The sequence below is a fragment of the Monocercomonoides exilis genome, assembly GCF_001643675.1.
Source record: "Monocercomonoides exilis strain PA203 chromosome Unknown scaffold37-1059404, whole genome shotgun sequence".
NCBI lineage: Eukaryota > Preaxostyla > Oxymonadida > Polymastigidae > Monocercomonoides > Monocercomonoides exilis.
The window spans coordinates 709,928-725,744 of NW_027150582.1; the positions used below are offsets into that span (position 1 = coordinate 709,928).

At 34.6% G+C, this 15,817-nt stretch overlaps 4 protein-coding genes across 4 annotated transcripts; 2 read left to right on the forward strand and 2 right to left on the reverse strand.

Moving 5' to 3' along the window:
• Window positions 1-122: 122 nt before the first annotated feature.
• On the forward strand, window positions 123-1,188 carry MONOS_16032 (uncharacterized protein; the record flags this gene model as incomplete). The annotated part of the gene is made up of 2 exons (XM_067868939.1): window positions 123-628; window positions 792-1,188. 2 exons carry the CDS (start codon window positions 123-125, stop codon window positions 1,186-1,188), a joined length of 903 nt encoding a protein of 300 aa, XP_067723468.1.
• A 1,087-nt stretch (window positions 1,189-2,275) lies between these two features.
• On the forward strand, window positions 2,276-2,545 carry MONOS_16033 (uncharacterized protein; the record flags this gene model as incomplete). Its single annotated transcript, XM_067868940.1, has 1 exon — window positions 2,276-2,545. The coding sequence occupies one exon, from the start codon at window positions 2,276-2,278 to the stop codon at window positions 2,543-2,545; it is 270 nt and encodes an 89-aa protein (XP_067723469.1).
• Window positions 2,546-5,580: 3,035 nt separating this feature from the next.
• On the reverse strand, window positions 5,581-8,223 carry MONOS_17924 (uncharacterized protein). Its single transcript, XM_067870893.1, has 4 exons — window positions 8,157-8,223; window positions 7,993-8,026; window positions 7,429-7,925; window positions 5,581-7,368 (listed from the first exon to the last, which is right to left on the reverse strand). The coding sequence occupies exons 1-4, from the start codon at window positions 8,157-8,159 to the stop codon at window positions 6,610-6,612; spliced, it is 1,293 nt and encodes a 430-aa protein (XP_067723470.1). The 5' UTR covers window positions 8,160-8,223; the 3' UTR covers window positions 5,581-6,609.
• Window positions 8,224-15,175: 6,952 nt separating this feature from the next.
• On the reverse strand, window positions 15,176-15,751 carry MONOS_11801 (uncharacterized protein; the record flags this gene model as incomplete). The annotated part of the gene is made up of 1 exon (XM_067864368.1): window positions 15,176-15,751. The coding sequence occupies one exon, from the start codon at window positions 15,749-15,751 to the stop codon at window positions 15,176-15,178; it is 576 nt and encodes a 191-aa protein (XP_067723471.1).
• Window positions 15,752-15,817: the final 66 nt, after the last annotated feature.

Genomic DNA, 15,817 nt, shown 5'->3' on the forward strand with positions numbered 1-15,817 from the left:
AATCAAATATTGCATCCCGTTTCTTCTTCGTCATTGTGCATTCCTGAGCCAAAATTGTTGGTTATTCCAAGCCGCATCGAACGAACTGAGTTGGAGAAAGCGATACAGACGAAGATGAGAAGATGGAGAAGGAAAAAGCAGAAAAGGAGACAAAGGAGCCGCTGGAGGAAGAGAATAAGAACTTTGAGAAAAAACGTGAAAAGCTCGAAGACGAGCAGAAAAAGGCGCTGGAGCAGGCTGAGAAGAAGCGGGAGGCGTTTGTTTCGTATCTGAAAAAGATGAAGATTGAAAGAAGCGAATCGAATTTCAAAAGCGGAGCGAACAAGAGGAAGGTGTGGATGAAGGAGAATGCTGAATCGTCTCTTGTTGTTTGGATGAAGAAGGAGCTGTCGATTCGAGATGATCTGTATTTTGACAGGCAGGCTGTTCAATTTGGAAGCTTTGCAGAAGTGTTTCCAAATAAAAGAGCATTTTCAGCCTCAGAAGAAGGAGAAGATAATATTTCAGAAAACTTATCTTCTTCAAAAGAACAACAAAAGAAAAAGAAGAACAAGAAGAATAATATGCTCCAAAAGAACATACACATTCGGAGAAAAAGCGAAGTAAAAATGCAAATGTGTTTTAAGATGTTTGATTTCAAAACTTGTTATTTTTCTTCTTTTGATCCTTATAAGAAAAACTCACTATTTGTAAGTTTTCTTTGTATTTCACAAGATAATCGTCAAACACAGCAAAAAAAGCGTGAAAGAAGCTTCTTCTTCTTTTCTTTCTTTAATTTCTTCTGCTAATAGTGGTGAAGCTGAAGTTTCGCAGCCTTATTTGCCATTTCCAAGCACATCTGCTTCTTCTTCTTCTTCAAAGCCTCACTCTCATTCTCATTCCTCAAAGTCATCTCATTCAAAACCCAGCTCATCAACAACTACCTTATCTCCTTCCTCAACAGCTGTACCAACTGCTTCATCATTGTCGTCTTCATCATCTTCTTCTTCTATTTCATCTTCTTCGTCAGCCTCTCAAAATGCATCTGTTTTCAAACAATTTTTTCATCCCCGCCAGCCACTTGTACAGACACACAAGAAGCACAGCGGCCACACACACAAACCGATTTCTACTGCACATACATGCTCAACTCTCTCGCAAAATGCATCTGAAATCAAAAGGCAGAATAAGAAGCCGGAAGCAAGTTAGAAGCGGAACTGGTCTCTTTCGTCTTCTTCAGCAAAGACTCTACTGACAATTTCGACATCTTCTCCACATTCATATGCAGTTGCATATTCTTCTTCTTCGTTTTCTTCCTCTTCCTCTTCTTCTGTTCTTCAAGAAATACAGTGCTCGCTCCATTTCATCCTTCCTTCTTTTTTCCACCACTGGATTGGATGTGCTGAGATGTGATGGCTGAGAAGCACAATGGAAGACAACGGATTGCTTCTGCCTGTTGATTGATAGAGCATTGAGAAGCTTGTGTTCAATGAAGAAGTGGGGATTTTGGATTGCAAACAGAAATATCCTCAGGAGCTGAGGTTAGCTGAGAAAGGAATAAAAGGACTGCAAGTCAGAGAGGATGAGATCTGGGCAAGGAGGATGAGAGAAAAGGAGAGAAAGAAAAAGGAAAGGATGGAAAGAAAGAGAAAAGATGGAGAAGGAAAAGAGAGGAAGGAAAGAGAAAGAAAAGAAGAAGAGGATAAAAAATCCAAAAATAAGCTAAATACAAACACAAAAGCAAGTAATGTTGAAATAAACTCACAAACGTTGCTTTCATCTTCTCCTTCGTCGTCATCATCTTCTTCTTTATATTCTTCAACTGAAAGTGTTGAAAAACAGAATGTGAATGCACACACAACAAATGCAGCTGATGATGCTTTTCTTCAACCTCCTCTGAATATTCCTCCTCCTCCTCCTCTTTCCACTCAAGCTCAATTCAATGCCTCTACTCTCTTCTCAACTACTTCTTCCATACTCCCCTAGGCACCTTCTTCCTCTTCCTCTTCTTCTTCTTCTTCTTCTTCTTCTTTTTCTTCTTCTTCTTTTTCTTCTTCCTCTTCTTCTTATTCTCTTTTTCAAATTTCTCTTCCACATCCTCTTATTTTTTCTTCACAACTCGATTCATCTTCTTCTTTTCCTTCTCCTTCTTCCCCTTCTTCAATTCTCCCAAATCCCCTTCTTATCTTTCTTTCTCTCAGAGTTAAGAATGAAAGATTTCAAGGTGTGTCGTTTCATCTGTTTCTTCCTTAACACGAAAGTCTGAAAACATCTATACGAAAGGCAGAGGAGAGAGATGACACTCAATGCAGCGCCGAGTGAATCAACAGTTGAGGAGTCACTAAGAGGTGCCTGGAAGGATGACTCCGCCTTCTCATTTGAACGAGGGGATATTGAGTGCACTGGAGTTGGAGGAGACGAGGTTGCAGCTGGCGGTGAAAGAAAATATACAAATGGAAAGGATATTGCTGGTGAGTTGGAAGCTGTCGGCATGCACACTCCAACAGAGCTTGTCGAGCGAGATGGCAGGGAAGACGAAATGTGTCATGCTGAAGAAGCATATTGACTGATTTCACAGTAAGATGAAAATAACAACACTGCCCATTGCAACGGCAAGATCTGTAGCGATGAGATGCTCAACAAAGTTGCTGATGTCATCACCGAGCAGGAGCAGGGGCTGGCAGCACTGAGGGCGGAGAGGTTGGCGTGGGAGAGGAAGAGGGAGGAAGCGGGGAGAGCACGAAGAGCAGGGCAGGCGAGGTGGAGGGAATGGACAGATATGTTGGAGAGGTGAAGGATGCCTCGGCAAGAACAAAGATGGGTGGAGTTGAGGCGGACGAGCTGGTCAGCCGCGGAAAAGAGGAAGGAGGACACAGCTAGTTATCCGTCGAGGAGGTTGAAGAGGGAAGAGTGGGCTGATCCAGAGGGAGTTTTCTGTTGAGCGGCAGATGTATAACACAGTTGTGGAGATGAAGTCGCAGGGGTCAAGCAGGGAGCTGACCTGGCGGGCAGAGGAGCCGGTGTCTTGGTCGATGAATATATGGTGTGCGCGGTGGAAGGTGATTAAGGGGAGGAGGTTGACAACATGGTCGGGGTCGGTGGGAGGAGTGGGAGGCGATGGAGGGGGTGAAGGAAGGGAGGTGAAGTGGAGGTAGAAAATAAGAGGGGGAGGTGGGCGCCGGCTGTGTCCAGCACGAATTCGCTGAGCTCATCGATGGCAAACACCACGCGCTCGAGGGTCAACTGTCTAATAGCGTCTGCCTCCCCCAAGAACACCCAGCTGCTCAATCCATGGGTCAGTGCCTGGCCTCGCCGCCTCCTCTGGCCTCACAGCGATCTTTACACATCCCCCGCCTTCGCTCCCCTTCTCCCCACCCCTGCCATCTTTACACACCCGTTGCACTCCACCACGCTGCTGCCCCCAGTGCACTTGATCTGTGAAAACATTGTGCTCACCATTTCGCCCAGTGTTTCTTCTTCGCACAGCACCAGCCTCAAAGAGCTGATAATTATCAGCCCGAAAACCATCCTCTCCACTTTCTGAAGTTACCCTTGTATCTTCAATCAGAATTGAAACTGAACCAAGAATGGCTGTTGAAGAATTCTATGAATCTTAGTGATATATCTGTGCAGCTTTCAAAGTGATTTTCGAAGAGGAAGAAATAGCGCAGAGAAGCTTATTCAAAAAATAGTTGAATGGAATGTTCACAAAGCAAATTAGGCTATGCTAAAAAAAAACAGATGATAAAAAAGATGTGTTCATAATAGTTGTGAGCTTTTTTAGTGAAAAAAGTGAAATTTTTCGTATTTCTTTTTTATTTTTTTTATTCTTTCTTTGTAATTTTCAAAAAATAACTTTGATCAATCTATTTAAATAACTTCTTTAAAGTATTATTAATTTCCAAGCTAATATCAACTTCTAAATGTTGTATATCTGATAAATATCTAGTTTAACTATTATATTATTTTATGTGTGCTTTTGAAAATTGATCGTTTTCAACTAAAGTTCTAAGATCTTCAAAATTAATTTATAAATTTCTTTGTAATAACTCACAAAACTAATTTTCATATTAAAAAATTATTGATTTCATATAGTTATTATTGTAATCATGTTGTATTAACGATTAAGCAAGCATCTTGTTCTCTTTATTGAATTCTTTATATTTTTGAATAATTTTTTATATTTTTTTCAAAATATGAAATAAAATCAATTGGAAACAAATTAAAATCAGTAAATAAAAAATAATAATAACATATTAAACCTTATTTTCATGTAATTTCAACTGAAAATTCATTTATCACCCCCACCCTTAATTAAAATTTTTGATCAAACGTCGGAATTTTTTATGATGTCAAAAAAAATCACCCATTTGACAAATTTCAAAGCACATTCAACATATCACTTTCCATATTGATCGGTGCAGGGTGATAGTGAAAGTGCTTTAATAATGATAGAAATTAACCCACTAAAAATGAAACATTTATTATTTGGCCCAACAAAAACAAATAATCAACAAAAATTAACATACAGACAGCAGAGTTCATTAATTTTTGTAAGCTATACAAAGAGATACGGAAATATAAATATAAAATTGATGATCACATCCATTATTTTTTTATTTTTCGCATTTTAAAAACTAAACATGACAGACGAAGTTTCGTCAAATAATTACAATTTTAAAATAATTAGAAAGAGAGTGCTTTTCAAATGCTATTTGCATTTTTACTTAACTCGTCTGTCAATAAGATTATATCTCGCCGAAAGAAATATTTGTTGAAGAATCCTGTTGAAAATATTGAAATTGCAGAATAAAGCTGCAACGTATTTGATGGAGGAGAAGAAGCATGATAAAATCATTCACATAAATTTTCTCTGAAGGAGTCAATCAAAATCGAAATCTTTCTCTCTTTTTTTCTCCTGTTTGTCCATTCTTCCAATCAGCATCAAAAGCTCTCCCGATTTTTCACTTGATTTATGTCAGGAACAAATATCAACTGATGATTCTCTTCAGTCCCTCAATCGTTATTTGAAATTCTTCCTTCTTCATTTGAACATTTCTTCGTTCCATTCTCAAAACACTTTCGTTGAAATGATCTTCTCAAAAAAAGAGCAGCTGACTTCTTTTTTTGTTGCTGCTCCATTTTATTTTGAATGAGTGGGCAAACAAAACAAGTATTTTTTCACAAAAATTTCAAATGTCTGAGTTTGTGGCTATTCTGTGAAACGATAAAAAAGAAATAGGGTCATATTTTTATTAGTACCCCGTTTTTTATTAGATCCTAAATTTTTTTTTCTCAAATTGCTTCATATAGAAGCTTATACGCAATGAGTATAATTTTAAAACAAATAATATATTATTATAAGGTTGTATACCAAATATTTTTGAAAATCATTTCTTTAGATAAAAGATCTGAATTATTTAAGTTTTATTTTTTGATCAATGTTTTGCTCGTTTCTCCATGATTTTTTGAAACCGAGTGTTTTCCTTGTTGGCATTGTTTTTGAACTTTTCTTTTTAACATTTTTGATTATTTTATAACATGAAAAACTCTTTTTTTTCACTAGTTTTCACACCTCTCCTTTTTTTTGTAAAACTGAAATTTTGAAGAAATATGTTGTTATTTTTTGAATTAATCAAGCGTGCATGATTTGCAAATTAGTATATCAAATAATAAATGTGATGAAAAATTGAATTAAAAAGTATTTTTATCAGAAAATGAAAAAGATGATATTTTGTATTTCTCGTTTTATTTTTCATACACACATAAATTTCAAAGAAAGCTTAAATATATAACATTACATAAGATAATGCATCGTTGAAAAACAATCAATCTTATTAAAAACAATTTCCTTTGTTGATATTATCGATTTACGAAACAAAGGAGAGGTGTGAAAACTAGTGAAAAAAAAGAGTTTTTCATGTTATAAAATAATCAAAAATGTTAAAAAGAAAAGTTCAAAAACAATGCCAACAAGGAAAACACTCGGTTTCAAAAAATCATGGAGAAACGAGCAAAACATTGATCAAAAAATAAAACTTAAATAATTCAGATCTTTTATCTAAAGAAATGATTTTCAAAAATATTTGGTATACAACCTTATAATAATATATTATTTGTTTTAAAATTATACTCATTGCGTATAAGCTTCTATATGAAGCAATTTGAGAAAAAAAAATTTAGGATCTAATAAAAAACGGGGTACTAATAAAAATATGACCCTAGATATAATTTTGGAGTTACAAAAACAAAAACAAAAGCATCAATTTTTGAGTTGAAATTTGAATTGACTCTCTTTTTCTCAAACATTTACATCATTTGCAAATTATTTATCACGCAATCCAACAAAAATTATCAACTGAAAAGGGTAGCAAACAACTTTTGCGGATGAAAAAAATAATTAAAAAAGAAAAAGCAAGCACAGTGGAAATCAACATATGAAACAGTTCATTTCTTCAAATATTTACTGAACAGTCAGAAACAGATAATACAGAAAAAATATATTTGTTTATCAAACAAAAAACTCTCAAAGTTTTGTTAAAATGATTTATTAATGCAAAAAAGAAAAGAAAAGAAAAAGAAAAAGAAAAAACGATTTTTGAGTAATAAAATCAAACAAAAAGAATTTGGTTAAACATTAACAAAATAATCAGAAATATTTCCTGACAATTCTCGATAAATATTTTTTCGAAAAGAAATTACTCCATGAAAGCATGTGATGAAATCATCGTATCCTTCTTCCTCAAACCTTTCAAATATCTTTCTTTTCAATTCTTTTCTTTCCTCCTTTTCCTTTTCATCATCCTTCTTTTCTTTCAATCGCCATGAAATATTAAAAAAGAAATACAAACATTTCCACATAATTTCATCATCCAAAGTTGATTGTTTCATTTGCTCCAAAAATAGATCTATTACACCTTTCTTCACAAAAGCATCAATTTCCATATTCCTCTTTTCTGATGCATTTCGAAGCAACCCGAGGCATCCATTGAGAATATCTTTGTGGTTGTCCCTTGATGCTAGAAATAATTTCACGATGCAGTCGATGAGTCCTTCACATTCTTCGTTCCACAATGTGTTTGAGTACAAGAACTCCCAAATCACACTGATCCATCTCTTGATAAAAAGCACTTCTTTCACTTCTGTTTCTTTTCCCACCTTTTTTCTCTTCCAATCCACATTTCTTTTCAGTTCTTCGATTTCTCTTCTTGCTTCTCTAGCAAAATGTAGTTCATTCGTAATCAGTTCTTCCAAGCTTTCGTCGCTGAAAAAGCCTATTGTTAAAAACATCCAAGCAGACCGATAGGCAAGTCGCGTCAGATTCTGATGTTCCTGGTGATATTTTATAATTTCAGTTATCTCATTCAAATACAGTTTTTGTTCAATTTTCTTGTTAAAAAAAGAGGGAAAAAATCAATAATGTCAAAAAGGAAATAGAAATGCTCATACAGTTCCATCATCAATGCAACTTAAACACAATAAAGCCATTTCCACTTCTTTTTGTGTTTCCTCGTTTTCCTCTTTCTTCAACGCAACTTTCAGAAGGCAAGGCACACAAATTGGTGTCAATTCATCTGAAAGGATGTGGAAATTCAGCAAAGTGAAACATTCGCAAAGATCAACCAAAAGTCTTTCGTTCTTTTCTTCTTTTTTCTCTTCTTCTTCAATGATCATTTCCTGAAATCGATCATTCAAAGAAGAATAATCATTTACAAATTCATAAAAGTATTTCAACATTTTGCAATATCCAACATGCTTCAACAACAAGATTACATTCTCCACTGAAAGTTTCTTTTCTTCAATCATATCATCAATTTTTTCATACAGTTCTCTCTTGAAAATTGATCCAAATTCTTCTTTATTCATTTCATTAACCATTTCATTCATTTCCTCTATTTTCTGCATTTGTTCTTCCTCATAGCACTCTTCAATTCCATCAAACAATGCTTCAAAATTATAAAGTTAGAAAGAAATGCAATAACCAAAAATACAAATGCAGCAATGGATGCAAACCAGTGAACTTTTCGGTGATGCTCATTTCCTTCGACTTTTTGCAAAGCACATCATTCGGAAGACATCAACATTTTTATCAATCCAAATGAAAAGAATAATCGAGGCAGAGAAATAATAACAAATATGAATTCTCAAAACTATCTGGAAAATGCCTTTCCTCATACCATCCTTTTTATAAAAGTACTTTTGGAAAGGTATTGCAGAGTAAAAGAACGCTTATCCTCAGTTTGTTTGCTGTTATGGATTCTTTGATCGATAAATGATCTTTGAAAACGAATGGAAATTTTTTTCCCCAAGATGAGAGTTTGGCTATAAATATATCTTTTGGAATGTGGGATATTATTTTGCATGGTCGAACGAGACAGCAATGGCTGAGAATTGATTTTGGAATTTAGAGAGACGATTTCATAAAAAACATCTTGGAAGGAAATTCAACTGTATTTTAAAAGTCAATTTTTTGCACGAATACATTTTTTTGTTGTTCTTGTTCATCTTTAAGATGATTCCATACTTGGTTTTCTCCGAGCGCAAGAATCTGATAAATAATATAATTGGTTATGCATTTGCTTTTCTGAGGAGAATATCAGAAGAGCGCTGGATGCAGAGATGCAATCGGCAGACAGGAATTGCATACTTTTTGCGTTCATTTGGGAGAGTGGATGAATAACAAATTTGATTTCCAAGTTTTTGGATGAGAGCGAAAAGGAATGACAACAATTGGACAGTTATTGGAAAGAATAAAATTCGGAGATATTTTTTTCAGGAAAAAAAATGGATGAAAACATAGAAAGAAGGATATTTAAGGAGAAAAAAGGATGATGGAGAAAGGAGCACAGGGAAACAATGGAAAAGGAGAATGGCAGCATCTGTGATTGAACAATCTTCTGCATTTGCGATAGGGAGGGTGGATGTGTTCTTTTGAGGAATTTTTAAAATAAATGCAAAACTAATTATTTTTATGTATTTTTTAAGTCATTTTTCCATTCCAACCAACAGTATTTTTTTGTTGAGCTCCCTCCTCAGTGACAATCTATTTTAAGCAGTACTTTTGCGGGGAAAGAGTTTTCTTCCTAGCCTTTGCCATTCACCTTCCTCTGAAGAGTTCATCTGACTCATTTCATTTCATTCACGACAAACATCTTCTTCTTCCACATTTCTGTTCAACTTGTTTGATTGATGCGCTCCATCAAGCAAAACAGTTTTCATTTGATCAGACAACACACAACCATCTTTAATGATGTTTTTTGTTTCTTCGAAGAAACAGGTTCATTCCTTTCATCTGAGCACCCTCAATGAATGAAAGTGCAAAATCAACAGAACCAAGCCATGGACGAGTAATGATCGGTCGGCAGACGATAACCATATTTCAGACATGATGGAACAAAACTCTGTCACAGAAGCACACAAAATGGATGAGTTGTTGGATGTTGAATGTGCGATTGCTCATTTGGAAGAGGAAAGATGAATTTGATGATGAGAAGAACAACGTGGAATGTTTGCATTGAAGAAAAGAGGAGAATGGGATGTTGAAAGAATGGAGATAGTTGTTTTGGATGGAACAAAGAGAAAGGGAGAATCTGAGATGAAGGCAGAAACGAGCTGAGAAAGAAGGAAGAAAAATAAGAGAATGTTATGAATGAAGAAATTTATTCGAAAAAAATGTCATATTTGCACTTCATTCAGACAGATTGACACAGGCTTCAACATTAACATTAACGTCTTCCTCTTCTTTTGCATCACTGTCTTCATTAAACAAAGTTTAAGTATTGTGATAAAATCTTCTTCTTCTTCCTCTGAAATTTGGGGGAACATTGTTATTCATTCCAAAATGTTCAAATGGGATTTTATCCTTCTGTTTGAAAGCAAACTTTGAAGAAGAAAGAAAAAAGACAAAGGAAATCCTTTTCTGTTTCTTCTCCTTCATTCAAATAGGACACTGAAAACAGATGAAATTCATATTTCTTTTCTCCTTCTTCATCAACAACAATTGCTTCGAAAGGTTCTTCTCCTTCTCCTTCTCCTTCTTCTCCAACTTATTTGGATGATCAAACGAGGAAGGAAACAGAATCCCAAAAACAATTTGGTTAACAGGTTTCAAGAAATGCAAGCGAAGAAAGAGAAAGTGATGAGGATGATTGTCTGGAAAGCAGAGGAAGAAAAAGAAAGAAGTTGATGATGAGGAGAAATCCTTCAGACAATCATCAAAAAATGAAAGCAGAATTCAAGAAACACATCAAAAAAGACTTCTTTCTTTTGCTTCACCCAAAGCCTGCTCAACTTTCTTTCCATCACCATTGAAGAATCAGTTGTTGTTTATCGTGTCTTTTCAGTATGTTCAGCAACTGCAAAAGAGGATGATTTGACAAGAGATGATCTTTGAAGAGAAAACAAAGCTGAAGATGAAACATCCCGAGAGTGTCAGATGAGAAATGAGTGAAAAGACAGGCGTTTCTTCTTTCATTGAGTGTGCTATTTGTTGACAAAATTAAAGGATTGAAGAGACATTCAAAAAGTGATATCCATTTATTCTCATCAGCCATTGGGATAAGATGTGGAAGCCATTGAAGTCTAACGAAGAGTTTCTTGTTTGCTCCAAAAAGAGAAAAGTGTGCGCAAAAGGAAGTATTCGGACAATAAATTTGAATTCACTTCTGCTCTCTTCATTCTTTTGGTTGAGGAGCAGAATTCTCTGATCCATTTCTTCTGGGTTTTTGATGAACAATTGTTTATGTTGTTGAATTGTTGCTCTTCCTGGATCCTTCTCATTGCACAGCTGCATTTGTGGTATTTCTCATCTGATCGTTATTCAATCAATGAAAAATGACTTTTTTGTGTTTAAAGCATTTGATCAAAACAAAAGAAAAATGTCTTCTTCATCCGTTGTTACTTTCCCACCTGTAGTTTGTCCTGCCATCCTTGATGTTGGAGATGTTATTCAAGAATAATCATAAATTGTTCATTTTGTGATGAAACCATTTTGCCATTGCTTTCTGCTGTTTGACTGATTTTTGATTCGAGTTGTCAATTCCTTTTCAATATTTGGTTTTTTTTTTTCATTCATAAATCCGATGAGTCATCTTGAATGAAAACTGAAAATTAAAAAATAAGAAAATGATCAAATAAAATTCATCAAGCATGCAATTATTTGTTTTCATTATTATCAATCTGAACATTGTTTGAAAACAGTCTAATAAGACTTTCCTTTCAAGAAATTTGATAGTTTTATTTCTTTTTCTTTTTGATGACAATAACCATATCTGCGTGATTGAAATATCCAATTTCACACCAATAAAAAACAAACTCACTTTGCAAAATGTGAAAGATAAACGAAATCTCTATCTTTTCACAAATATCTTTTGTTGGTTAGATCAAAAAGAAACAAAAGATTCTCATTTCTGGACTTATACATCCAATCCTTGAGGCTTCATTGCGCTCCGTTTTGCACTTCTTTTTATATAACAAAAACAATACAGTTTGTATTGCGAATTATTATATTTTGCAAGATAACCAACGATGTTTGGATTTATCTTTTATTTTTTTTTATTTACCAGGCTTTGCCCTTCTTTTTGAATATTTTTTTGGAATAAACAGAATGAGTTTGCCAAATGATGATAAATGTGAAAAAGGAGTTCAGGCTATGACCAGAACTGAGAAATTTTCAAGTTTGCCATTTTATTTTGATTTAACAATTTTGAACAAAATTTTTGCTTATTTGAATTCGATTTGCAGAAATGCTCCATGAGATTAAGCGTTGCTGAGAAGATGAGAAAATGCAGAAAACAAAGGTGTTGAATGGATTAATTGATGAAATGGATTATAAAGAATTCAAATCAGTTTTCACAAAGGAACTTTTCAATAAAATTCACCAAATGATTGAAGAAAAGACGTTACCATTGGAAAAAGCAATCTTGTTGTTGAAGCATGTTGGATATTGCAAAATGTTGAAATACTTTTATGAATTTGTAAATGATTATTCTTCTTTGAATGATCGATTTCAGGAAATGATCATTGAAGAAGAAGAGAAAAAAGAAGAAAAGAACGAAAGACTTTTGGTTGATCTTTGCGAATGTTTCACTTTGCTGAATTTCCACATCCTTTCAGATGAATTGACACCAATTTGTGTGCCTTGCCTTCTGAAAGTTGCGTTGAAGAAAGAGGAAAACGAGGAAACACAAAAAGAAGTGGAAATGGCTTTATTGTGTTTAAGTTGCATTGATGATGGAACTGTATGAGCATTTCTATTTCCTTTTTGACATTATTGATTTTTTCCCTCTTTTTTTAACAAGAAAATTGAACAAAAACTGTATTTGAATGAGATAACTGAAATTATAAAATATCACCAGGAACATCAGAATCTGACGCGACTTGCCTATCGGTCTGCTTGGATGTTTTTAACAATAGGCTTTTTCAGCGACGAAAGCTTGGAAGAACTGATTACGAATGAACTACATTTTGCTAGAGAAGCAAGAAGAGAAATCGAAGAACTGAAAAGAAATGTGGATTGGAAGAGAAAAAAGGTGGGAAAAGAAACAGAAGTGAAAGAAGTGCTTTTTATCAAGAGATGGATCAGTGTGATTTGGGAGTTCTTGTACTCAAACACATTGTGGAACGAAGAATGTGAAGGACTCATCGACTGCATCGTGAAATTATTTCTAGCATCAAGGGACAACCACAAAGATATTCTCAATGGATGCCTCGGGTTGCTTCGAAATGCATCAGAAAAGAGGAATATGGAAATTGATGCTTTTGTGAAGAAAGGTGTAATAGATCTATTTTTGGAGCAAATGAAACAATCAACTTTGGATGATGAAATTATGTGGAAATGTTTGTATTTCTTTTTTAATATTTCATGGCGATTGAAAGAAAAGAAGGATGATGAAAAGGAAAAGGAGGAAAGAAAAGAATTGAAAAGAAAGATATTTGAAAGGTTTGAGGAAGAAGGATACGATGATTTCATCACAAGTTTTCGTAAAATGTTTGAGACATTCAGCATAAATAATGTATTGGGTGATTTATAAACCCGAACTTTTTTATTATTTTGGTTAGAAATAAAAAAAAATTTTTTTTCAAGCTCTCATATTTTGATAATAAAAATTGAAATGATTAATAATATATATAATCAACAAGTTCTCTTTTCACAATTTTTCAAGAATTTTTCTGCTTTGATTCATCATTCAAAATGTGAGATTTGCTAAATCTTTTTTTTTTGGTCTTTATGGTGCGAAAAAAATTTTTTCTTCTATTTTCATCATTGTTATTATTTCTTCTTTTTTTCTTCTTTCATTTCCTTTTTATTTTTCCATTCTTCAAGAAATTTTTGTTCAGCAATAATTATTCCAAAAAAAATCAAACCAATGTGTTCTCTTTTTCATTGTAACTGAAGGTTCCTTTGGAAGTGTTGATAGTACTGAATGCCACTCGTTTGAAAGCACGACGCTTTTCTTGAACGATGAAACAACAGTTGCAGGAAGTAATGCTGTCTGAAGAGCTTGTGGAAGAACGTTGGAGATGGCTTCACGTCGAAAAGAAATGGAAGAATCTGGAGGCACAGAATTCAGAGAGTTGAGGCATTTCTTGAAGACTGCAAACACACCACGATCAAGAGGTTGTGTGATGTGTAAATTGTGAGAAAAAAAAGTGTCTTCATCAATGTTGTCATCGGTGAATTTCTGCCAGACATCTGACTGAGCCTGAGAAGAATAAGAACCCAAAAGAAGAAGACATCTTTCATGGTTCTTCATTAAAACATCCCTTCTTTCGATGATTCCAGCTAATAAAACCTCTTCTGCATATCTTTTTAAATTGCATTCTGTCATCCATCCATCGTTGTTATCCAAAACATGGGAGATTTTTTTTGAAATCATTAAAAAAGATCAAAAATCGAAAAAATTAAATCTATTGCGGTTTTCATTGATCAAAGAGTTTTTTTTTATTTATTACAAGTATTTAGCTTTAATTTCTGTAATATATATTTGCTTTATTTATTTATGCAAAAAAACACACCTTTTTTTTCACTTTTCGGGTAAAAAATTTTTTATGATCAAGTTTCAAAAAAAAAATGAAAAATCAATCTTTTAAAGGAAAATAGAAATTTCATAATTGGTAAAACAAAATATTGCAAAGAAAAAGTTTTCAAAGAAGACTATAAAAGAAAAAAAGAAAACAAAATTGTTGATTTTTATTGATCAAAAACAGTTAATTTTCTTTTTTTTTCCCCTCACCTTTGTATAACCAACAAATCTCCATTCCTTTTATTCGATTCCACAGCTATCAAACGTTAAACGAAATTGTGGAACATTGGATAAAGCCAAGTTCAACAGCTAACTTTCCCTCGTTGCCCAGAATAAAATCGATCCCAGCAATGGAACTGAAACTGATGCATGTGGTAGACCCCAACAGACCCCATGTGCCACCATCGAGTATGCCCTCACTGACTTCATTTCCCTCCTCCAAGACGCCTCTCTCACCCACCTCAGCTCAACATTTGTTCCAACTCAAACACTCACTTTCAGCGAAGTTGATACAAAAATCATTGATAACGATGAACTTTATCTGATCCTCAAATTAATTCTTTCGTTTTTCATATCATTGAAAAATTCATGATCTTTCATCGCTTCTTCAACAGGAGTGTATATCACTTAATTTTACCAAAATACTTAACGTCAGCTCAAATATAAATATTTCTTCGATATTTCCTCTTCTAATTTCTCCTTTTCATCAAATACAAATTCCGCTTGTTGCTTTAAGGAATCATCTGCTTCCCTTTCTTCAATCATATCAGAAAGTTCTTCAAAAACATTAATTTCCTCAACATTCCGATTTCAATATGCTTGTATCCAATTAGCGCTAGAGGCTCATATTATTTCTCTTCAAATATGCCTTTTCCTCTTAATCAGTTTCCCTCATCCTTTCATTTCCAACAATCCACGTGGTTTTGATGTTGTGAAATCTACAAATGTATATTTTTGGAACCTAGCCTCATTGACATTTCCTTTTCACTTCGAATGCTTCAGCCTCCAAATGAAAAAGTCAGAATTGATTCAGATGTTGATAACTTGCAGACTTTTCTTTGCTTTATGGAGAATCGTTTCAGTTGACATATAACTTAAGCTGATGAATCATCGAGAATAAATAATTATCTGTGCTTCTGAATGGGAATGAAAGACAAGGCCTGGAGCTGAATTTAACGGGAGTTAAATGAAAGAGAAAGAGACGAAGATAGAGCGGGCAGTGTAAGTGGTGAAAGTGAGCCAGGAGCAGCAAGATTAGAAGAAGATGGATGAACAGCTTGAGATAAAAGGAAGAGAGATAAAGATGTTCTGAGAGAAGGAGAAGATTGTTGGTGAATGTTCATAAACAAGGACGAATTGACAAACGAAGAAGTACAATGAGAAAGAGGATGAAGAGCAATGTTTGAATTTGCGTCAAATTCTGCAGTTGAATCAAAGGGCGCTTCCAAATTGAGTGAAGGACATTTCTGCATCAGATCCATCGCCAATGAATTCTGCGAAGTGAGAAAAGATACCAATATTGAGAAGGACAGCTCATCTCTTAGTCCAGGCACGCTGCTCTGGATGAATGTTCTTTTCCCTTTCTCCTTCTGAAACAGCAGAGCTGATCCTTTCCCTACTCCTTTCCTTCCCTTTCTGTGTGTCGTCTCTGCTTTCTCTTTGTACGGCCACCAGCCCCGCAACATCATCCCTCTTCCTCTTCGCAGCTCCGCTAGGCTCTTGCTCAGCCCGCCCTTCAGCGCGCTCATCAGATCCAGACTTGCTCTCGTCTGCCTCGCAATGACTTTTGCATAAACAGGCACTTTTCGCATCTT

Bases quoted from the DNA above. Each gene is read 5' to 3' on its own strand.
- MONOS_17924 (XM_067870893.1), bottom strand. The intron at 7,926-7,992 runs GTTTGCATCCAT...ATAATTTTGAAG, and splicing joins CATCACCGAAAAGTTCACTG to CATTGTTTGATGGAATTGAA. The intron at 7,369-7,428 runs GTATGAGCATTT...TTTTTTAACAAG, and splicing joins GTTGCATTGATGATGGAACT to AAAATTGAACAAAAACTGTA.